The following is a 24,719-nucleotide window of genomic DNA, read 5'->3' on the forward strand; positions in this document are numbered from 1 at the left end:
CAGTTGTGGCCATTCATGTATTATACTATTATATAATATTACATATTATCCCATAATATCTTATTATATGACTTACACTATACTATGGAATACAATATTTATATAACACAATGTAATATATTTATAGTATATAAGTTTACTAATAACTAATTAATATATAAACAATATAAATATTTCTTGAAATTGGACAAAGGCAAGAAAACAAGGATGCAAGTCTGGACTGGCAAAATCAGAATGGGAATCAGTAGACAGTGAGCTGCATATGGCAAATGTTAAAACATCTTTGGAAAGTGGACAATTGAAAATAGAAGTGATGTAAAAGGACAAAAAAGTATTTGCATTGTTTAAAGTACTGTACTAAGGACTTACCTAGGTTTTCAAGGTCTTTTCTTGTAACAAACTTATAGTCATCATACACAGTCGTCTCTGGGTTCTCTTCCAACTCCTCTGTCAAATTATCAAGGAATGAGCACCATTTGGGAGCAGGACCCAAAACCTGGAGATATATTAATGTTAGATTTACTAATAAATCACTATTTTTAGGGAGGCCTGGTGGCAGTTATTTTATTTGTCATTACTCTGACCACAACACTCTACTTTTAATAGATAGGCTCAACTGATTTAATCAAGAGACCTGTCAAAAATATTGCCAAAAGCTGACCAGCACTGATACGAATCTAACCTCTAGGAGAAAAATATTCCACAGCTGTGGCAACACCACCAAGAAGGGGCTGTTACCTATTCAATAAGATTGGATCTTCAACAGCTTGATTGGTCACAGTGACAAATACATAGCTAAAGTAGCTTTTTTCATGTTCAAGTATAACCAAATCAGTCACCACTTTCACAGGCGCATACTGCACAAACTGTGATCTTCTATGGCCAGGCTATTTCTGCCTGGCCATAGTAATCATTACCCATGTAACATAAAGGTGCTGAAGATGCAGTCCTGATGAATAGGTAACAGCCCCTTCTTGGTGATGATACCACACTTGTGGAATGCCATACTTTATTCAGTCCCTTAGTTGAATTCTTAATTAAAATAATTACATCCTTCCTAGAAGCTCTCAGGTACAGGTAGCAAAAGTAAATAATTTAAAAAGTAAATATAGTAAGCAAAAAAAGTCTATAAATAATTTCTAACCATCTAGAACTTCTTATTCTATTCTATTCTATTCTTTTTATATTCTGCCTTTACCCCAACATAGAACTTATGGCTTAGAATGTTATACTGTGTTAAGATACAGTTTCTTGGTCCTTTGGTGTCTGTTCAAGTCATACTACAAACATGATAAATGCCATCATTTCTCATTAGATTTTACTAGGAAGTGTTTCTGCCAAGCAATAGCCGTGGCTGAACCACTTCCTAGTGAAAGAAATTATCATGGTCCTTTGAACACCCAAGGACAAAGAAACACCAGGAATCAATCCAAGAACCTTGAAAGTAGAGTGGATGAGGGTCACAATGGAGCTTTTCAACCCCTGGTTGATAAGGGAACGTTTTGGGCAACTTTCCCTTTGAAGCTCAAAGAGTGCCTGACACTGGACGGAAAGATGTAAACTTTCACAAACCACCTCTGCACACAGATCTTTGTAGATCCCAGTTACGGATCACAGTTTATTGTCCCTGAAATTAAGATAATACTGAGGACTAGGTGATATAATGTTCATAAATTTTCCTAAATAAATATAAAGACCCCATCATGGCTCTGTAAAGACTCCAAATGTTATTTTTTTGATGTGGCTGCACATACTACTTATGCATTTTTTCTTCACCAGTTTTTTTGAAAGAATGCTTTGTACTTAGCTACTGTAACAACTTAATTATTGTGTTAAAAGCAGATGTTCACTATGTTGTAGTTACAATTGATCCTCAGTAAATTATAAATGTATTGCTTCATTCTCCCCTTGCTAAATTCACTTTAAATTTATTCATTTATTTATCTTAGAAGATTTATACTCTATAATTATACTATATTAAGTCCAGCAGATACTGCCGGTTCTTCAGAGGAGTGATAGTTGGAATGGAGGGGGAAAGGGGCTTTCATTTGTATCTGGTGGTGCTGTGCCTGCCTTGTCTTCTCTCCCTGAGACCACAGCAGTGACATATGTGATGGATGGAGGCCTTTCATCTCCTTCTGGGGCTAGGAATGGTGGAGCTGTGCCTGTTTCTTCTTCTGTTTCTCTGTGGCCAGCCAAGCCAGTGAGATGTTTGGGATGGTAAAAGAGCCCCCTATTCACTGCTGGGCCTAGGCATGGTAGAACTGTACCTGCTTCTTCTCTTCTTCCAACCCCAGGGCAGTGGCATTTGAGATGGAGAGGGGGCCCTTCATCAATGTCCTTATACAATTATGCAAACTGTCAAATGCACTGGGAATGGGATGGAGGTTAACCGACATGACTGACTTCTTTGTTTCACAGGAGTACAAGGGAATATCACACGGGAAGGATTTTGTGGGAAATATTTGATAAATTTATCCCCCCCCCCCCCCCCGGTGTGATGTATGATGTATATCAAAATGCACTTCCTCCCAAACCTAGAGTGGCTAATCTGTTTTCCACTGTTGATAACAATCACTTTCCCACTTTCATGTACTCACAATCACACCCACTGAATCTATTTAGCCCAGAAAGGAAGACATCAAAAGTCCTCTCCCCGGGAGGAAGGAAAAAGGAAATAATGGCAAATTTGGAATATCCATAGCACCTACAAAATGGAAGTTTAGATGACCTGGCTAGGTTGTATCAGGGGTGATCACTTCGATGGAAACAAAACAAAACAAAAAATTGGCTGCAGTCCAAATGATTATGGTCCTTGATTATCCAAAAAAGGGGGAAAATATAATTTAGCTCTGCTGCCCACATTGCTGCTCTTAATATTATGATTATTGCATCCTGAAAGACTGTACACAGCATGTAAAACCCTATTAATTTTTTTTTGTTGGGGAGGAGAGATATTCAAAATTTTATAGTCAGAAAAATCCCTGTAGAAATTGAGGAAGCCTTGACAAGCTGCATGTATATGTTTATAACATGCTGAAAGGAAGGTCTACTGTGATGGCTAAGCATCTTTATTTATTTATTTATTTATTTATTTATTTATTTATTGCTTGTATGTTTCAAAAGAAAACAGCAGCCCAGGAGGATCTTTGATAAAAGTAGAAGAGGTATTCCAAGTGAGTATCTATTTTTGTTCCAAGCTGTTCAAAAATATTTCCTTGGCGTAACTGATATGACTTTACTTTTAGGTACACACAGACACACACACACACTCAGTTATGCTGGGGAAAGCTAATGGTGACTAAGGATCAGTGACGTTTATATAACTAGTTGGGTGAAATATTGTTCAACCAAATCTTCAGTCCATGAGAATTATATTTAAAACGTCAGATTTATAATGAAGACATGACACCTTCTTTAGCAAGGTATGTTGGCATGTAACAGCAATTGCTATAAAGAAGCTGTCATACCCCTGTCATATCTTTGACATCCTAGACAGGAGTCCCATATGTTCTTTTTTTTTTTACTTGAAAATAGTCTAGGCATAAGTAGCTTGCCAGTATAGTGTCTTTCATGCGGATTCAAGATGTTCCTCCTGCAGAAACTGTTTGGCTCAGTTGGATGTTATTGAGTCTGGATTCAGATAAAGCTCAATTGAGTAACTATAACAACAATGGATGGTTTAGATTTTGTGTTTTTAAAAAACCCAAAACCTCAGCATTCACTCACCTCCAAAAACAATGTGCTCAGGTCCTCTACTAAGTAAGTATCTTCTCTACTACTTGAGCAGAGAAAGCTAAACTGTTACACAATTACTCCGAAACAAACAAGAGCTACTTGATAAAATGGATGAAATGAGATCTGAAGTTATTCAAAAGTAGATCTATAACAGCTGTGGCTGCTTGCGCAGTTCACCCAAGAGACACTTGCAAGTTGCACTGTTGATATAATTCTGGGGGAAGGAGGGGTTTCCACTTTAAAAAAGCAAAGATGTACTATTATAGTTCTACAATTGTCACCCTCCAGCTATTTTTCCTTTCCCCACTTTCGCCCACATTTTAAAGCAAATGACTCACATCTACACAGGCCTGTGTATATGTCTGCTTAAACTGTTAGCGTCATTTACTCCTATTTGCCCTTTCTTTTCACATCTGCTGCTAAACCGTCATCCATGTAGTCATCTTTGCCTGCACTACAGAAACACTGTCCTCACTAACCCACTCTCCACTTTATTTAAAAAAAATGTGACTGAACTATTCTCTTTACTCCCCCTGTCACTGAGATCATGCCACTTCCCTCTTTATGAGATTCTTTTCTATCACTTGCCTCACCAGGTTCATGCTCCCTATCCCTACATTTAAGGCTCTTTAACGGCTCATTTTCCTTTCTTTACTCTAGATCAGGGGAAAACAGAAGAGAAGAGAATCCCCCAACAGATCTGTGTGACAGCTCTGCAATATTAGATCACCAAAGACTTCCAACTTCCAATTTTTACCACAAAATGACTTCTCTCCAACATGCCAATATGTACGGCTGAAATGAGGAGAGCTTTTGGAGTAATCAAGAGTGGATTTGTGCATGGAAAAGCTGCTAGCTTTGTTCCATTCTAACAACCTACCAAATTCCTGGGTTTGGAATAATTTGACAGGTCTTGGGAAATCTAGTTTAAAAAGAAGAAAAGTAGACCCTCTAGATGTGAAGTTTGTCAATTCTTGCCCCAGGCAGGCACATCTTCTAAGCACCTTCTCCCCTTCTATGCTCAGAGACAGCACCTTGGACAATAACCACACCAAAAAACATCTTATTGTTGAAAAGAGGCTCAATATAAGCACAGCATACACCATTACATTTTTGTCACAGCATTAGCCAATAAACAGCCTATGTTTCTTTCTTTCATTAATCCTATCCAATCTGGCTTTGTATATTTTGTGGCATTTTTCTATCTGCCAAAATTTTGTTTAGTCTTTAATTATTAAGAAGTCAGATTGCCGCACAGAGAGGCCTTCTGCTTTCTCAAGAGGTTCATGGAAGACTTGCTCATCGCCTTAGCAAGATGCCCCAAGGAAGAGATTACATTAACAATTTGTCAACACTAACAGGATAAATTGCAATTGAGAACACTAAAAAACACAAAAAGCTCTACTATAGACAAGTTCCATTCATTTCCTCTTTGCTGGGCATCTTTTATTTCACTTCCCGAAAGCTGGCCTAATAACCTTCTTTGAGGGCCTTTAATTGGCTCTTTTTGTAATGTTGTCTTTTACAGCTAGTCTCTCAATGAAACCTGAGTCACACAGGTTGCAAAAGAGAATGTATGGCCTTCTTTCATGCTACCAAAGCATTTCAAACAAGGGCTGTCGAGTTGGAAGTGATTTTAGATGGAGTTGGAGTTGGTAGAAATGTAATAACTTCAATTCTGGCTTCAAAATAAAAACATAACATTAAATGCCCAGCTTGATGCATATTTACTTTCATAGGAATTTAGCTATGTTTCCTTGTTTAGAAATTTTAAAGTAAACATATTTTATGTTCTATTAAACTAAGTAGCCTGATGATTCACATGGTGGAGATCTTGTGCAACCATTTACGTTGTTGTTGTTGTTGTTGTTGCTACTGTTGTTGTATGCCTTCAAGTTGTTTCCAATTATGGCAACCCTAAGACATAGGGATTTCTTGGCAAAATTTATTCAGAGGAAGTTTGCCATTGCCATCCCCTGAGGTTGACAGCATGTGACTTGTGCATGGTCACTCAGTGAGTTTCCATGACCGAGCTGGGAACTGAATCCTGATCTCTAGAGTCCTAGTCCAATGCTCAAACCATGACACCACACCATTTTACGTATTTCTATTTCATTTCCTATTGCAAATTAATATACATTTGCCAATTATGAAGGAGTTGGAAGTTGGAGCTTAGAAAAAATAGAGGTGTTGGAGCTGGAAGTTTGGCATACTGATTTCACAGTCCTGTTGGAAACAAGGAAAAGAGATTCCACCACAACATTAGGAGGAACTTCCTGACAGTAAGGGCTGTTTGACAGGGGAACACACTCCCTCTGAGTGTGGATAGCCATCTGTCGGGGATGCTTTGATTGAGATATCCTGCATAGCAGAATGGGGTAGGCCTGGATGGCCCTTGCTGTCTCTTTCAACTCTATGATTCGGTGATTTTTTGGACTACAGTTCTAGCAGAACCACAGGGCAAAAAAAGTTCTCCCCCAACTTCTCCCATGAAAAACAGCCAGCAGGACAGGCATCACAAAGGACAGCACGAGAAACTAGCACAGAGGGTGTTGGTGGTGGTGGGTCATGAAGGAGAAAGAATCTTGGTAGGTGACATAAAGCCCCCAAACCATATACTGTCCCTCCCTCCCTCATTATTCAAGGTGAAAGAAACTGCCAGCTTTCCCCATCATTTGACAGACATTATATATTTAGAGCTAAGTCACCAAAGAGTCACACAAAACAATCTTACACAGTACTTCTTGCCAACTATGTGTACAGCCAGTGTGGTGTAGTGGTTTGAGCACTGGACTTAGGAGACCAGAGTTTGAATCCCAGATGTCACAAATATCTACTGGGTGACCTTGGGCGATTCACACTCTCTCAGACTCAGAGGATGCCAATGGTAAACCTCCTCTGAAGAAACTTGCCAAGAAAACCTTGTGATAGGTTTGCCTTAGGGAGGCCGTAAGTTGGAAAGGATTTGGAGGCAGACAACAAACACACAAGTGTACACAGGAGTGCAAACATATTATCAAGTTCACCTGAGCCTATTCCTACAGGTTCCAAGGAAATTCACACTTCAAACTATGGCAAACACCCACAAGCTGCCTTTACTACAGGGATTGGGAAAAGTGGGCCCTCCAGATGTTGAACTACAACAGCCCTCCCACAAGTTGCCTCTACTTTACAGACTGGAAAAATTTGGCCCTCCAGGTGTTGAACTACAACAGCCGTCATGCCACACCACTACCCAGGCTGACTAGGACTGATGGGAACTAGAGTTCCAAAACCACAGAAGGGGGCCAACCCATCGCCAACCTAAGCTGGGCACTCCCACTTCCGGACAACTGATGCGACTCACTTCCAGAGGCAGTATCTGAGCTTCACATCTGCTGCACAGACGGGATTTGCTGGGGGGGGGGGGGGACTCAACATTTAAATGTGTTAAAAGATCCTACAGGATGGCCACAAAATTACTTCCTGAGTGTCACACATTGGATGGTTTCCGCACTGATGCCCGCACACGCGCATTTCCTTTGAGGCAACATGTTATGATGGGAAGCAGAGGATTTCCTTTGTTGTGAATAAGCCCAACGTGCTACTTTTCAGATTGAAAGTGCTTATCTGAAAACAGATAGGAACCCTACATTTCCTGTTTTGTGAAGAAATGGCAATACTTTAGGAGGTTATATGTTAAAAAAAAAAAAAAAGCAGTGGATGAGACATAGCCTTTCACCTGAAATCCATCCTACAGATCCAGAATAGAGACCTGGAAATGTAAAAATCTGTGTAAATTCTCCCAGTAGTTGTTACACTAATAACGCTGCATGCGCATATATATATATATATATATATATATATATATATAATTTTTTGCAGCTTTATTAGTGTAACAACTACTGGGAGAATTTACACAGATTTTTACATTTCCAGGTCTCTATCCCCCCTGTTTCTTACTGTTTTAGGAGCATGCATTTCACTTGTGGTTGGGAAGGGCAAGAAGAGAGAAGGGAACTGTTGTTATAACAAAATTCAAAACCAACAGTTTTTTATTTTACCTTAGTAACAAAATATTAAACAACCAATTTTGCCAGTAACAAGCACTGTTCTTTTGGTAATGGGAAGCAAGGGTGTAACATTAGCACATCTGAAATGATTAAAGCAACTCCAGTAAACTAACTGTACTGGCCACATTTGATAAAAACAATGGACTGCAGGATCCATGTGGTGTTTTTTTAATACAACTAGTGTGTATACTGACCAATAGTGCTTCTTGAATCATACAAAGCAGCTGGGCCCTCTGGCTGGTTTGAATAAATGGGAAACTGGCTTGTCAGAACCAGACTCCATGGCCTTGTTCCTTGGTTTCTTTTTCTAGCATAGTACGGAGCAGAGAGTGGGAGACAAACTGGAGTGCAGGGTACTGCCAAGTTTAGGTGTCTCAAGAAATAAATCACACAGCAAGTTCCACGGCTCATTTAGCTGCTTCCAAAGCAAGCACGACCAGCAAGTCAGTACACACAGCATACCACTCATACTTGATAAGCCAAGGTTGCCATAACTTCCAGTTTTATTGTTATGTCCAAAAAAAGCAATTAAAACAGCCCTGCTGAGTTTATGTAAGTTTAAAATCTCTCTCTCTCACACACACACACACACAGTCAAGAGAAAGCAATATTTTTTCCTGTACAGTATCATCACTGCTCTTTGTTGTCCTTGATATAAATGTCTGTAAAACACTGCTGGAGAATTTTTTCTAATTTATCAATGCACTTGCAAATTTAGATTCTCATCCATATAGTTCAAAGAACTTTCAGCCATCTTTCAGTGCCCAAGATTCTGCCTCAACCTCTTTAGTTTTCAATGGCCAACATAAGAGACTAGCTTTCTATGGCCAGACAATATATGGAAAATACTAGATTTCTGTGAAATCTAGCTTCCTATGGCCAACATGAGACATACCCATAAAATCAACCCAGGCCTCTTCTCTAATTTTCAGATCATCATATCCTGGAATTCTGACCTTGAGTATAGTCTATGAAGTACTACTGTTTAAAAATAGTAATCCCAAAGAGTTTCTCATATTCTTCGTGTTGGAAAGCAACAAACTTTAAAAACACATTAATCAAAGCCACATAGCTGGCAGCCTGACATTCAGCTATAGAGAAATCTTAGGCGGGTTACAGACGGGCAAAAAGGGGTGTGTTCATGACGTCATGAAGGTGTAGCCTTTAGACGGGCCTTACCTGAATGCCGTCATGAACGCGCCGCCTGCAAGCCCCAAGCGGGAAGAAGCAGCATTAAAAAGGTGCCACTTTTTCCCGCTTCTTTTTGATAAGCGGCGTACGTGCGCATCTCCGTATGTAAGCTGCTGCACCGATACGCCAGAATTGTTATGCCGCTAATTTAAGTTGCCCATTTAAAAGCTCCGTGTCTGCTGCGTTGCATAATGAGTCGGGGTCCCGGGACATGCGCGGTTTGCAGTCAGGCTTTAATTGCAGCGTCAGATGCCAGGCAGCTGTGGAAGCTGCGGCACAGCTGCACTCTATTTTAATGCTCGTAACCCTAACCCTAGAGCAACATGTACGCATGCGCTGCTAGAATTGTGGAAAGTTTGGAATTTAAAGTGAACCCCTACACACATTCCTGCGCCATTTTCACCTAACAATAAAAAAACACTAAAACTTTAAATATTTACATATGTACAAGGGAAGTGATGGGGGATGGCAGGGGGACAGCAGTGGCAGCGGTGGCAGCGGCGACAGCTGTGGCTGTGCATTGCAGATTCAGCAAGAGCACGGGGACCAAAAGAGAGGAGGCATCCATGATGCCAGTGAGACTGGCAACGTGCAAGCGGACAAGGATGCCATCACCAGCTGGCAGGAGGCCACCTTTGTTCTTGGGTAGGGCGGGGGGGAAAGTTTAAAGGGGCCTGGGCACTTTAAATGTGCACATACGCTTTCTGCCGCCGGTGCTGACCGCCGCAGCTGCGCAGCTGCGCATCCGCCAGCCGGCAAAAGAAAAAAAAGCCGCGTTTTTGGCCACCCGTGAGGAAGCTGTCTCTCTCTTTGCAGCGTCCTGCAAGGCGGCGGTATGGAAGCTGCGGGTAAGAAACGGCCCCAGGTAAGGCGTCTTCACTACCCCCAGTGTGGAAGCCCCATCCACCTTAGCCACGCCCCTAGGGCAGGCGGTCTGGAGGCTCCGTATTCAGGGGAAGACACCTTCAAGACGTCTTCCCCTGCCCGTCTGTAACCCGCCACTGTCAGTTAATCATTACTCCACATGAATTTGCAAATAAAGAATAGATCTGAAGAGGGGGGGAAAGCTAATTTGGTGTTTTTTTATGCTCCATGAACATGTTCCAGGCAACTTCAGCTTAGAAGAAGTATCCTGACCACCACTCCGTTTTTGTAAGTGCAGTATGATTCCCATATCAGTGGAGAACACGTTCCTGGACTTACCATGGACACATGAATAATACTGAATCCTATTGAAATTAATGACTTCTGGTGGAAGCTGACTGTAGTACTGTATTGCGATTTAGAGTCATACTAGAGGAGCTAGGGAGAACATTTCTCTAAGCATCTGTAGGTCTTGTAGTGTATGGCCAACTTCTGCTGGAAGCATATCACAGGATCATGCTAGAGGACACAGAAAATGTCTAGAGAAAACCTTTTTTCAGACATCATTTAGTGACACTGTGGGTACTGGTCCCATGGATATGAAAGTTGTATTGTATTGCTATTTAGATTTTTTAAAAATGTTTTTAAAAATTATTTAAAAGACAATTTTAAACATTGTCTTGACTGACAAAATCTAAGAGCTCTAGTGACTAACTGACAGAGGAACAGCCAGCCCAAAGACTGTGACAGAATTCCTTTCAGATCTTCCATCACTTCCAAGAAATTTGAGATTTCTCAGACACCTCATCTCCCAAAGTCTGAGAGTAGCCATTAAAAGTGCCTTCCTACATACATATTTAGACTTCATGGGAGGAGATCACCACCAAGAGATTACTCTCTGCTAACAGCAGAGATTACCATGGAACAAGGAGATAGCCCAGACAATATATGGAAAATACTACAGGTTTAGTATTCCTTATCCAAAATGCACATGCCCAGAGGTGTTCCTTATTTTGGATTTTTTCGAATGTTGAAATACCTGTATTTGCATATAAACAATGAGACATAATGAGGCTGGAGGGAGACTGAGATTCTGTGAAATGTAGGAACATACAGATTCCTACCATTTCACAGATCCTTGCATCTCTCTCCAGCCACACCTCTTCCCAGATGTATCTCTCTGCAGCCTTGCAAATACAGGTACATACTACACTACATGTTGTAGCTCAAAAAGTTTTCAATTCTGGAGTACTTCAGATTTTGGAATTCAGCCTATAATAATATTAGTTCATGTTTACAACCTGTGGCCTGAACATTGCTTAAATGACATGGAAATCCAATGTAGATCTTACACTACTGATATACAGATTCGTCAATGAACACCTCAAAAGAGGCACATTTAAAAACGCTATTGCTTCATAGATGACAGATTTATCCACAGGTTAAAGATTTGTTATAAGGTTAAAGCAAAATCTCACTTCATATCCATAGGCAAGTTTCCTGTCTTCCCCCAATCCCCCACCTTTGCCAGAAGAAAATTAGTAACCACAGGGTTAGCACACACTTGAATGCACGTGCGCGCACACACACACACATTTTGATGCTTAAGGATAAAGGATGCAAAAGTTTGCATTTCTAACTATTAGCTTAATGGCCCACAGAGAAACACAGCTCTACAGGAGGAGTGGGCAACTCCAGCTCCAAATTTTGTTGAACTGCAACTCCCAGAATCCCTCACTATTAGCTATGCTGGGTACAGCTGAAGGGGTGGTAGTCCAACAACATCAGGAGTGTCACAGCTGCCCATCGCTGTGGGTTATTAAGCCAGATCCAACTGAGAATTAAAAGACAAACAGTCAGCACAAATTCCCTGCAGGTGAGGGTTTTCCCTAAGTTATTAACCGAACAAGTGCCATTTATGTGCAAATCTCAGCTTCCGGATCTTATATATCTGTTATGCAAATTAAAATGGAGAATGTCCCTTTCTCTGGAATTTTCCACTCTCATGCATACAAGCAAGTGCACACACACACACAAAGAGAGAGAGAGAGAGAGAGGAACCACTGTGTGCATCTCCTCTTATGTGGAGTGACTAAATCCAATGCTCTTTTGTATCTGGCAGATGATGTGAAGAATTGTTACTTGGCCTAATTTTGAATCAAATCTAGAAATTACAAATTACGTCCACTTTAAGTATGGCTGCGGGGCAAATAAACACAAATTGATTTCTGTGTGACTGTAGTCATTTGGGGGATTTCACAGTGCTGTTCTTCCTCATAATCATCAAGGGAGGATGTGACTAGCAGCACTAAAATTCCCTTAGATGTTTTCAAGTTCTGTCAAAGTTCAGTGAGGAAAGGGGGGGGGGGGGGGGGAGACACACCATACAACCTGAAATCAAAATCTATCAATACAGACTGGCAATAAAGAGGATCTTCATTTTCTAAGCATGCCAATTTGCATTTCCTCCTTGAAATCATGACTGAATAGTCTGTTTATTTGATTTCTCTCTTCCCTCTTCTGATACACTTGATGACTGGAAGAAAGCCTCCATAAAACATAAAAAACAGGGAGCCATGAACAAAAACCCATCCTCAGGCAAATATTTTCATTAAGGCCAATCAAAATCACACAGAAGACACAAACCATGGATTTGATCTTTGAAATATGACATGACCCTGACAGCATGACACATTTTGCAAGCTGAACTGATTTCTTGTGTTTCTCAAGAAATACCCAACTTGTGGTTCATTACCAATTACTGCTGAAATGGAAGGGATTTTGACTAGCAGTCTGCCCTGTGGAATTGGAAATGGCTGTTCAAACAAAAAGGACACTGGGTACATCTTAACACCATGGGCATGTCTGAAATTGATTAGGCTAAATTATTACAAGATATTTTACATAGGTCTGCCTTTTAAAAGTGTGCAGAGATGTCATACAGTCCAGCATGGAGCAGCCAATCTTTTGGTGTGTGACATTCACACCAAAAAAAAGCCAGGACTACTTCCAGCTTCACTGTTTGCCACTTCAACTCTGGGGACAGTTCAAATCACTGTTCCCAGCCTATGAGGCCCTGAACAGCTTGTGGCCAGGGTTTCTCAAGGGCAACCACCTATGTCATCTGAAGTGCAACCTTAGTTCACGGAGCCTAGAGTATCACAGAAGAGTAAATATTTTTGCTTTACTCACAGGTATGTAGTAGATGTTCATTTTGGGAGCTTCATTGGCTGTGAATAGCATTCCTATAAATCACAAAATTGGGAGAAAATTAGAGGGTTTTTCCTTCCTTCCTTCCTTCCTCCCCCCCCTTTTAATCTTCTAAGAATTATAACTGAACTAGGCTGTTAGTGAAAACAAAGCTGACATATCATGGATCTCAGATTCATTACAAAAACAGGAAGGAATACAACCAATGTGACATCTTTAGCTTGGTCCACCCTCCATCCCCCACTCTTCAAGGCTCACCGTTGTCCAGGATTCTTTCTTTCTCCCCCTGATCCATGTACCATACATATCCTCATGCAATTGTGTGTGTGTGTGTGTGTGTGTGTGTGTGTGTGTGTGTTTGTTTATGGTGACTCCATGAATTTCATAGGGGTTTCTTAGGCAAAGAATACTCAGATGTAGCTTCCCAGCTCCTTCCTCTTCAAATACAGCCTACAGCACCTGGTATTCGTTGGCAGTCTCCCATCCAAGTAATAATCAGGGTTGACCCTGCTTAGCTTTCAAAATCAGAGAGAATCTGTTGCCTTTAGGGTATTTAAGCATTTTGCAAGCACCTGTACATGCTATTTTATTGAGAGAACAACTTTAGTTCCACTTAAATCAGACAAATGCTCAATACAATCCAAGTATTTTTTTAAATTGGGGGGGGGGGGGAGTATTCCTCCTTCAAAAAAGAAAAGGACTTTATTTATTTATTTATTTATTTATTGCTTCCTGAAATCAATTGCCAAATTACTATAAAGTTTAATAGGGCAAGAAATGAATTGGTTAAACTTTCTCTGTGGGTTTAATTATTTGTCCATCCAGACAATTTCTAATCCTTACAATCCTGGCACCTTTCCTACTGGTAAACAAGATTCATATAGGCTATAAAAAGTTCTTCTGAGAAAAGATGCACAAACGGAAGAAATTAACTGGATTTAGGGCTTTTCTTACGCAGTGCTCTGCCACTATCAGAAACAGCCTTGCTGTACATTCAAAAGGCTTCCTCCTAACGGAAGGGTAACTTTGGATCTACGTGGAAGTAATCTTGTTCAGCAGCAAGTAAAAGGTGCGGGTGAAGAAAAAATTAATACAGTTTTAAAAGAAAAAGTTTCTTGCTGAATTGGTATTTCCTGAAACTGCAGTGATGCCAACATGTGGGAAATGACTAGATACACATCAAGGGGAAAATCTGATGGAAGAAGAACCAAACTGTTTATACATGTTAATCCTGATTATGGTTTTCACAATGGAGAGGCATACCTAGTAAGAAAGAGAACAGAGTAACCCAATTAGGGGGGGGGGGGGGCGGGGAGGAATCTGATAATCTTGAATAATCTTTGGATTAATACAAGAATTGATTGATATATATCTGATTGATAAATATTTGTGTGAGTGTGTGGAGAGAGAGAAAATGCAGGGATATATATATATAGAGAGAGAGAGAGAGACAGACAGACAGACAGACAACATCAGAGTGATTCTATCTTGTTACCTTGCATAATTATCTATACATCTATCAATTCTCCCCCCCCCCCCACACACACACACACACAACTTTTAAAATGATTCCATTATGAAAGTTGGGAATGGAAGAATGAAATACCCAGTTCTGACATAACAACTTTTATGAGAAAGGGAGGGAACTGGATTTTATTGACTATACCTTAGTCATATTTCCAAAATCCAAAAAAAATATTTCCTGGGTGGCTGAGACAGTCACACCTTTGCTTGCTGATGGTTCAGTGTACACCAACTTTGTTTCATATCCAAAATTATTAAAATTTGTATGTATGAAGTTACTTTCAGACTATGTGTATAAGGTGAATATGAAACATAAATGAACTTCATGTTTAAACTTGGGTCCCATTTCCAAGATATTTCATTATGTATATGCAAATATTCCAAAGTCTGAAAATAGTTCAAAACACTTCTGGTCCCAAGCATTTTGGATAAAGGAGACTCAACTGTACTGTACTGAACTACAAAACCACTCTTCTCAAAATCAATGCTTGACAGAAACTGCTTCTGTTTCAATGGAAATTCCTTTTTAGAGAAGGAAAACTAGGTTATTATTCAACTCTGTAAACTAAGGATTCTACAAATCATCCTGGCTGTGGGATAAAATTCCTATTCTGGTTAAAATGGCTTGGAATTTTTCAACAGGCAACAAATGTCTCAATATTTCACCACTACCAACAACAATAATACAAACAAACAAACCCAAAAAACCCAACAGGCATCATTTTGTTCAAAACTCTCAAGGACATATTATGATCTAATTATTAACTGTGGTCAGCAACTACCAGATGAGAAAACTAGGAGACCTATGGAGACTATTGTGGCTTTCATCAGGCACATTTAATAATGGTGAATTATGTTTTTGCATACCTGAATTAGGATACAGACAAACATCATTAATATCATGTTCAGGCTCAATAGAAGTAAATATTTTTCCCTGAAATAAAAGAATACAAAATTGAAAGGAAGGAATACAACTCTTAAAAACAATCAACCAAAGATATAACTAAGGCCATGCAAGTTGTGGTCTTTGGCAGGCACTTATCACACAACATCATGTCTCTCAAGTTCTTGTCTTACTTTTTAATCCTTCATGGAGCACACAGAGTGTTATTGATAGATACTCTGCCGATGACTGAAATGCAAAGCAGCGACAGGGAGAGAAAAAAGTCATGTGTGATAAGTACTTGCCAAAGTATTATCTGGCAGCGTTATCCTACTGTATTTGCACTATACTAGCCACATATGATAATCTCCTTGTTGGAGTTCTGCTCCCAGCAGCCCTTACCAGTGCCTAGGACTGAGCAAAGTTGAAACCAACATCTGGAAGGCCCCAAGTTGCCCGCCCCAGTAATATATCATTTCTGCACCTGCTGCCAAGTTGAACACTACCAGAGAGCAGGGGCCCATCCACACCACACAATTGAGGCTGGATGGCCATCTGTCGGGGATGCTTTGATCTGGATTTCCTGCATGGCAGGGGGTTGGACTGGATGGCCCTTGCGGTCTCTTCCAGCTCTATGATTCTATAGCACTATTATTCCACTTTAATTTTCATGGTTCCATCCTGCGGAATTCTGAGATTGGCAGTCAAGGGAGGGCCATATAGAATCCTCAACCAGGGAGCTTCTTTGGTGCCTCTAACCAAACTACACATCCCAGGATTCCATAAAATATCATGATGGTTAAAGAGGATTAGTGCTAAAATTGTGTAGTGTGAAAGAGTCCCAAGAATCTTTAAATGCTCACCATCCCACCCTGACATTTTATTAATGTTTTTCCACCCCATCACTAGTACCTTAAATTTATGATCAGGGGACAAAGAAGAATGAAGATTTTTAAAAACAGCATAGCGTCTAAGGATACCACCAAAAAGACTTTAATGCATTTAACCTGAATGAGAATATTCTCCATTCCAGTAACCAGAAATCTACTAGATGCGGTTCATTCTGTGATGAAGCATTAAACTGGGGAGGGGGGTGTCAAATGCAGCTGCTTGCCAAAGCTTAGATGCAATGTCCAGCTTGGTGTATTTTTCTCTTGTAATTGCCAATCTGGTTGCAAATTAGACACATGCATAACTCTCCCCAAACAAATTTATCCCTGACTGTGGTTCAACTATTGAAATGTGCTGTCAAAACACATATCACTATTTTTTTAATGGTTGTCATCATTAAAGGAATTTATCCAATCCCATTAGTTTTAATAGGACAATAGTTCTACTGCATATATTTATTTCATTTGTATGCCGCCTTTCTCCCAGAGACACTAGGCAGCTCCCAGAAAGTCATTTAAAAAAACAGAGCACAATAAGTATTTTTTTAAAAAAAAAATTAAAATCATCACACAAACAATATAGATTTATTTAAAAGACACACAAAGGTTTAAAAGAGAGATAAAGCATAGCACTAAAAGGCTGCCTGCTTATACTACATTAAAAGTCTGCTTAAACAAAAAGTCCTTTGCCTGCCAGTGAAAGGAAAGTAAGGAGGGAGCCACCTTAGACTTCCAGCTTTTTGGAAGTATTTTAAAAATATCTCTTAATCTGCTGCTTGGTTAATTGAAGACAGTTTATTAGATGAACAAACTGTTCCTCCTCCACTCCTCTATCTGGTATTTCAGAAAAAATGTACAGACCTAATCCATTTTATAACTTGCCTCTTGACAAGTAAAAGAGAGTCTGAAGCTGGCCAATAACACACTACTGAGTACCAACCAAAACGGTCCTGAGTGTCTCTCATTTAAACTTCCCTTTATTAACTCTACTTTCACTTAAAGCTGGCATCACTGCTGGCTATAAAAATTCAGTATTTGTGAAAATGCTCATATCCCATCGGCACTTTGCTTCCTATGTGACGTATAATTAGAATGGAAATGCAGAAAAGAAACTCCACAGATAGGGAGTTTGTTACTGATAACTTTGAAACATAAAAATGAAGCAGGAAGGATCACAGATGTAGAAGGGCACAATTCAGTCCAAGCTCAAAACATTTGTTTCCCATTGATTTCAATGGGAGAATCAAACAGCTCAAACTTAACTCCTTTGAAAGCAGCAGAACCTTATAATTCCTAGTTTCAGCTGGATCTCTAATTCCCCTCCCCATACAATATTGCATAAGCCAATCCTTCATTTCTATGATGGGATGGGACCTCTAATCCCTTCAGTTGAGGAGAAAACATGTCAAGACATGCAATCCTCTAGCCTGGAACTCTGTGCATATGATGCAGATGTCTGCAGCAGACACTATTTTATTTTATGTAAGCTGGGTGAGGCCACACAAATTGCCTCTGGCAATTTGCCACTCCAGCCCATTTGGGCAGAAACCTTTGAACATGTGAGTTCTATGTAGCCTAGCCTCATTTCAACCTTATGTAAAAGAAACAGAAAAATGGGCTGAGCATAAAACATGTTTCCATGAAATCCTTCTCTCAGACACAAAATGAGACATTATACAGTTTTTATGACTTGCAATATTCTTTAAGAGAGCCAATAAATATATCCTAGTGGCAAACAATTCAAATTACTATGACTTCGCAAAGATTCTTTTTAAAAAATCATATTGTAGAATAGACTAAATTTAAAGATTCTCCCAAGAATGAAAGATCACTCCTGGTCATCCTTCATGAAGTTTACTCTTCACTTCCCAAGCACCAACCATGTTATAACACTTTGGTGAGTGCTTGTCTGTCTTGCTTTTCAAACAATCAGAATCTTCCCTGAAAATGCCAGCCACAGATGCTGGTGAAATGTCAGGAATAAACTCTTTTAGAACATGGCCACATAGCCCGAAAAACCCTCAAAAATCTATGGATGCCGGCCATGAAAGCCTTCAATAATCAGAATCATGGGGATCTCTATAGCACTATGACTGCACTTTAACTGCCATGGTTTCTTCCCATGGAATCCTGGGACTGACAGCAGAAGGGGGGCCATTTATAATCCTCAGGCAGAAAGCTCTATGGCCTCTGATCAAAATACAAACCTCAGGGTTGCACAGGATGTTGCTGTAGCAGATGCAGTGGTAGCACTGTGTTAGTGTGTACTGTGAAAGGGCCCGTTTTGTGGAATGTGATGACTGTCAACTTGGATGGTTTTAAACAACAAAACAAACCCATCGTGGGATGTGACTATTGATGGCAACTATCAGGACAGATATGTATACCTCCTACTTTGAGGGGCAGTGTGTTTCTATGTACTGATTGTCAGGGAGCATGAGAGGTGATGGTATTGCTCTGGTGCTCATGCCCTTCTTGGGGACTTCTCACTGGGCATCAGGTTGGTTGCTGATGGTTGCAACAGAATACTGGATTAAGCAGTCCTTTGAAGTGATCCAACATTCTAGTGATATTTACTGTTTCATTCCACTATGGAAAGACTAACTGCCAATTCTTTATCAAAACTGAGCTTTGCCTTTACATTCCTTAAGACCGCACTAAAGAAATCTTTCAAACTATTGGAGAGGTGTGCTAAATTGTATAACCAACAAATGGTACACGTATGATGACATTAGACGGGCTTCATTTTCACATAAGTGAAATTTAGACCTACTGAATTCAATGGGATTTACTTCTGTGGTGAAATCTACAGGATAACTTTGTTAAAGCATTTGCCTTTGTGAAATTTTTGAAGTAGAATAAATCCTGAAGCATTCATTCATATATAAAAGCCAACGTGTCATGGTTTGAGCGCTGGATGAGAACTCTGGGAGGCCAGGATTCAAATCCCAGTTCAGCTACAAAAACCCAATGGGTGAAGCTGAACAAGTCTTACACTCTCGGTCTCAGAGGAAGGCAAATAGTAGCTCACTATCTGAACAAATCTTGCTAAGAAAACCCTATGATAGATTTGCCTCAGGATTGCCAAATGACTTGAAGGGACATAACAAAAAGCACAACCATATTATATGTATGTACATGGTTTATCTTATTAATGCACAAATGCAATAGAAGGTGGAATGTAACCTGTTACACAGCTGCAATGCTTTACATCAATTTGAAATATCCACCAAAACTGAAAGTCCCTACTTGGAATTTACCACTTATTATTCATGAGATTAATGCATCCCTTTCTACTCAAATTCTTGTTGCTCGTTTCTTTCAACCAATTGTATTGCTGCAGAGCTTTCTGGAATCTCAGTCCTATGCAAGCAAATATCTGGACCACCCCATCTTCTATTTAAGCCAACATCTTTTCCCCACAAAAGTGACCAGCCAAATGCCTTTGGAAAGCCACAATCAGAAAGGGGACAGTACTCAAAAGTACATTCTCCAAGGGCCACATGCACACCATCCCAGCCCACCTTTGAGGACCTCCCCATGGGCCTCACTGAGCTTATCAGGTGGCTGAATCTACAGAGAAATTTAGCAAGCAGTGAAAAGATATTCACTCTTGAGAAACTCATGTTCCACTCATGTGAAGGAAGCCCCACGTGTCTTGCATACTGCCAGGTTCTCCTCCCTTTAACACAGGTATGGGCAATTTGCAGCTTTCGGTCCACACACAACTTTCTATCTGATCTCCTGTAGCCCTTAGTCTAACTTCAAAAGCCTGTGGTAAATACTTAATTCAGGTCTCTGCTAGAGTGATTTGTTCTTTCCTAAGCAACTGAGGGCAGAGGGAAAAGAAAAGATCCTGGGGTCAGGGGGACAACAGGGTAGCAATGGCGGGATACAGACGGGCAGGGGAAGACGTCTTGGAGGTGTATGCTGCTGAATACGGAGCCTCCAGACCGCCCGCCCCGGGGGCGTGGCTCAGGAGATGGGGCTTCCACATGGGGGGCAGTGAAGACGCCTCACCTGGGTCCGTTTCGGACCCGCAGTTTCCAAACCGCCGCCTCGGAGGACGCTGCAAAGAGAGAGGCAGCTTCCTCACGGGCAGCCAAAAACGGGGCTTTTTTTTTCCTTTGCCGGCTGGCGGATGCGCAGCTGCGCAGCTGCAGCGCTAAGCAGTGGCGGCAGAAAGCCTATGGGCACATTTAAAGTGCCCAAGCCCCTTTAAAACTTCCCCCCACTCTGCCCAAGAACAATGGTGGTCTCCTGCCAGCTGGTGATCAGCTGGTGTTGGCATCCTTGTCCGCTTGCACTTTGCCAGTGTCACCAGCATCATAGATGCCTCCTCTCCTTTGGTCCCCGTGCTCTTGCTGAATCTGCAATGCACAGCTACAGCTGTCTCCGCTGCCACCACTGTCCCCCTGCCATCCCCCATCACCTCCCTTGTATATATGTAAATATTTACAGTTTTAGCATTTTTTATTGTTAGGTGAAAATGGCACAGGAATGTGTGTAGGGGTTCACTTTAAAGTCCAAACTTTCCAAGCAGCGCATGCGTACATGTTGCTCTAGGGTTAGGGTTAGGGTTAGGGTTAGGGTTAGGGTTACGAGTCTTAAAATGCGCTGCAGCTGTGCTGCAGCTTCCACACCTGCATGGCAGCTGACGCTGCAATTAAAGCCTGACTGCAAACTGCGCATGTTCCAGGACCCCGACTCATTATGCGACGCAGCAGACACGGAGCTTTTAAATGGGCAACTTAAATTAGCGGCGTAGCAATTCTGGCATACCGGTGCAGCAGCTTACAGACGGAGCTGCGCAGCTGCGCATCAAACGGAAAAGAAGCGGAGAAAAGCAGCACCTTTTTAATGCCGCTTCTTCCCGCTTGGGGCGTGTGGGGGGCGTGTTCATGGCGGCATTCAGGTAAGGCCCGTCTGAAGGCTCTACCTTCATGACGTCATGAATACACCCCTTTTTGCCCGTCTGTATCCCGCCAATGTGAGAAAGAAAGTGGCAAAAACAAGAGAGAAGAAAAGGGGGCTTGTAACCTTTCAATCTGACTCCATCCATCAGTGGTTTCAGGCTTGCCCACTAGCATTATGCAGTCCCTGGTAGATTATATCTGGGAGACAGCAGCCCTCAATTTTAGGGGGAAAAACTTAACCATCTCTACTTTAACAGGTACCAATAAGGACAGAAAAGAGCCTCACTGAAAATACTTGTTTCACACCCCTCAAGTATCACTGAGAGATGAAACTCACCTCATCTCACCTCAACTCAAAATCCCTAGGCTTTTTTGAGGCTTGCCAAGTATTCTGGAAAATGAAGCATGCACAAAACAGTGTGCACATTTACAAATGTGAATAGCTGAAAAATGTGTGCGATGTAAAAAAATGCATAAAAATACTTCAGTCAATGGAGGAAACCCTATGTATTAGCTCAATGATATTCAAAGTGGTGGTCCCTTTGGCTGCTGGTCCCTGGAGGGTTTTCAGGAAAGAAAGAAGCAGCTACAGCTACAATGGACACAAATATGATGTTGGTCCTTGGCACTTTGAGAACCCCATCTTGTTAATCTACCACATCAAGATGCTTAAGAAACACTGTATTATGTAAACTAAATGTACACATTAGGCGAAAAAATGAAATGTGTACAAATTTCAATGCAGAGAAAAACAAATCCTTGCAACCTAATAGGAATAAAGGGTGAGACAAGAACACAAGAGGAATTTGAAGAAATATCACAAAATGAAGAATCAGCTTTTCAAGTGAATGGAACCCACAGGCAATCTTTGCCAAGCCAAGACCACTTCCTGTTGAATGGAGGAAGAACTGACCCATGCTCTCACTTGCCTCATATATTCAGTACAGTGGTTGGACTTTAAAAAAAAACTGTAATATTTCTTTCCCCTTTTCATGAGAGTTGAGTGGATTTTCCACTCTACTGTAACATTTTCCACATATCTTCCTCTTGAGGAATCACTCCAGAGGACTCATGTAGAGGAAAAAAAGTTGTTTGGTCAAAACCAGCCCTAATGTAGAAATTGGAAGGGGAAGGATGAAAGAAGAAGAGCTATTACTTTGAAGAGAGAAACTTGTTCCCTAGCCTAACCCCTCTCTCTGCTGGGTGTGCTTCACACCCTGATACCAAATCTTGTTATTTCCTTGTCCCAACTCCCATGACAGAAAGTATTTCCTACATACGGTCACCAGTGCGAACTGGAGATGGCTGTACCAAAGAAAGAATTTCAGAAGGTCTTACTTGCCACATAACAAGTCAACAAGCAACACCTGTTGAAATCCCCTCTTCTACAAAACCTTTAAAGGTACAGTAACCATCTCAAGTTTTCCATCTAGCAACCTTATTCAACATAAAAGCTGAAATGGCAAATCACAGCTGTGGCATGTATGCTGCAGGACTGGCAGAGATCTGTGGTTAGCCTGGAGAGGAACAGAGACACCCACAGGCCCAGCTCTGGCACAGAATCAAGCCTGAGCTTTGCCTTGTTAGGTGGGATCCCAGGGCTTGGGGTAGCCAGTTAGCAGACTGCTTCCGAACAGGCCTTGGTGAATTTTCCCCAGATCTTGGAAAAGTTTCTTTTTGGATTACAATTCCCAGAATCCTCCTGTCTCCAGTGGCTATGCTGGTGGGAGATTCTGGGAGCTATAATTCAAAAAGTAACTTTCTCAAGATCTCGGGGAAATGCAATGGTGAAGCAATTAGGTAGCTGGCCATCCCTGCAAAGAAAGAACCAGATCAGAACTTGCTTCACACTGAATTCAGAATGATTCAGCCAATTAAGTAGATAAAAGGGCATGAGCATCTGGGTATTGTGGTCACAAATCTGACTTTGAAAGAGTAAAATGGGGGAGATTGTTTTCCTTTGGACACCTCCCTCTCTGTTGGCTTCTTTAACAGCTTCACCTCTCTCCTGGGTGCTTCCTTTCCCTCCCTGTTTTAATTTTGCCACCCCACCCGCCTCTGCTGCCTTCCTCCTTGATAATTAACAGAGGGAAGGGTTTTCCCCCACCTCCACTCTCTCTGAAAACAAAGACTTGGATGCTCCCCAGCCTGCGGTTAAACAGAGTAATCTGGCTCACTGCTGTCCTCTTTTTTCCACTGATTGCCAGCTAGAGATAGTTAGGAACAAGCATCAGAAAAGGAGAGCAAGTGGGAACAGAAAGAAATCCCATCATTTGCTGCCCCACAATCATTCTGAACTTCTGCTGCAAGTGCCATTTATAAGGCAACAGGCACAAAAAATATTGTTATTGCTTAGGAGAGATGTGAAATTAAGATAGAGATGAAGAGTTACTGGTAGACCTCTTGGTGAGTCAACAGTGATAAACAAAGATTTCCTATTTCTCAACAGAACAATCATAGACCAGATTCAGGATATGCTTCTGTGGATCAAAGGACTCCTCCAGTTATCAAGGTGTCTTGAATCTATTTTGGGGTACTGCCCCCACTCACAGAGCCCTACTTAAGTACTTCCTCATAGCCTTTCTGGAAAAAATTCTGGGCCTGGAGAGGCTTCTATGGGGAGGACAGGGAGAGGCATGTCTGCTTCTTTCAAGTCTAGTCAATTGAAGATTTAGCATCAACTCTAGACCCATTACCGATTTTGTGGTTTCAATTTATGCAAATAAAAACTTTCTCCTCTAACTTAATCAGGAAAGGGGAAAGATTGAGATCTATGATTCCCTTTGAAATTTTATGCAATGATCCTGTTGGAAATAGCAAGGTTTCAGTCTCCCACATATATCATCTCATCTTGACAAATTCATATAATGATACCATATGTATCAATACACTGTGGGAAACTGAACTAAATATATCAATTCCAGAATCAGACTGGCATGCTATTTGGTCATCTTCTGTGTTGAAGTCAAGATTAGCTTTAACCAGAGAAAACTTTCTAAAGCTAGTACATAAATGGTATTGGACCCCTATTAGAAAATCACAGATGATAAAATCTATACCACCTCTATGTTGGAGAGGTTGTCCAGTCTTAGGGACTTATATCCATATGTAGTTAGACTGTTTCAAAATTAACCACTTCTGGCATGACATGATCAACCAAAACAGGTCTTGTATCCCTGGATAGCTGGTGGAAAAAAGTTTGGGATCAATGGCTTATGGAGTAATTAATAGATAATATGAAATATAACTCAAAACAACAAAATCAAAGACTTGTTCAGGAAAAATGGTCTCCTCTTATAGATTACATTAATACAAATTTTACATCCGTTTCTCCTCCATCTAGCCACTATTCTTTGTGGTCAGATTTATTTTAAATAAACTGAATTGTGTAAAACTTTAACAAGGAAGGTTTTTCAATGATAAGAAATTTTTTTATACCATTGTCTTATGA

General features: G+C 40.8%; 1 protein-coding gene across 2 annotated transcripts in view; it reads right to left on the reverse strand.

Annotated features, from left to right (window-relative positions):
* Positions 1–24,719, reverse strand: part of LOC149282364 (nucleolar protein 10-like) — a 57,242-nt gene that overhangs the window by 18,326 nt on the left and 14,197 nt on the right. For both annotated transcript variants that reach the window (XM_089498311.1, XM_089498310.1), the window contains 3 exons: positions 15,447–15,513; positions 13,038–13,090; positions 370–496 (listed from right to left, as the gene is read on the reverse strand). In XM_089498311.1, the coding sequence (XP_089354437.1) occupies positions 370–496; positions 13,038–13,090; positions 15,447–15,513 (247 nt within the window). The remainder of the gene's footprint in view (positions 1–369; positions 497–13,037; positions 13,091–15,446; positions 15,514–24,719) is intronic.

The sequence above is a fragment of the Sceloporus occidentalis genome, unplaced genomic scaffold (assembly GCF_023333645.1).
Source record: "Sceloporus occidentalis isolate IW3139 unplaced genomic scaffold, rSceOcc1.0.p SCAF_118, whole genome shotgun sequence".
In the NCBI taxonomy this organism is placed as follows: Eukaryota; Metazoa; Chordata; class Lepidosauria; order Squamata; family Phrynosomatidae; genus Sceloporus; species Sceloporus occidentalis.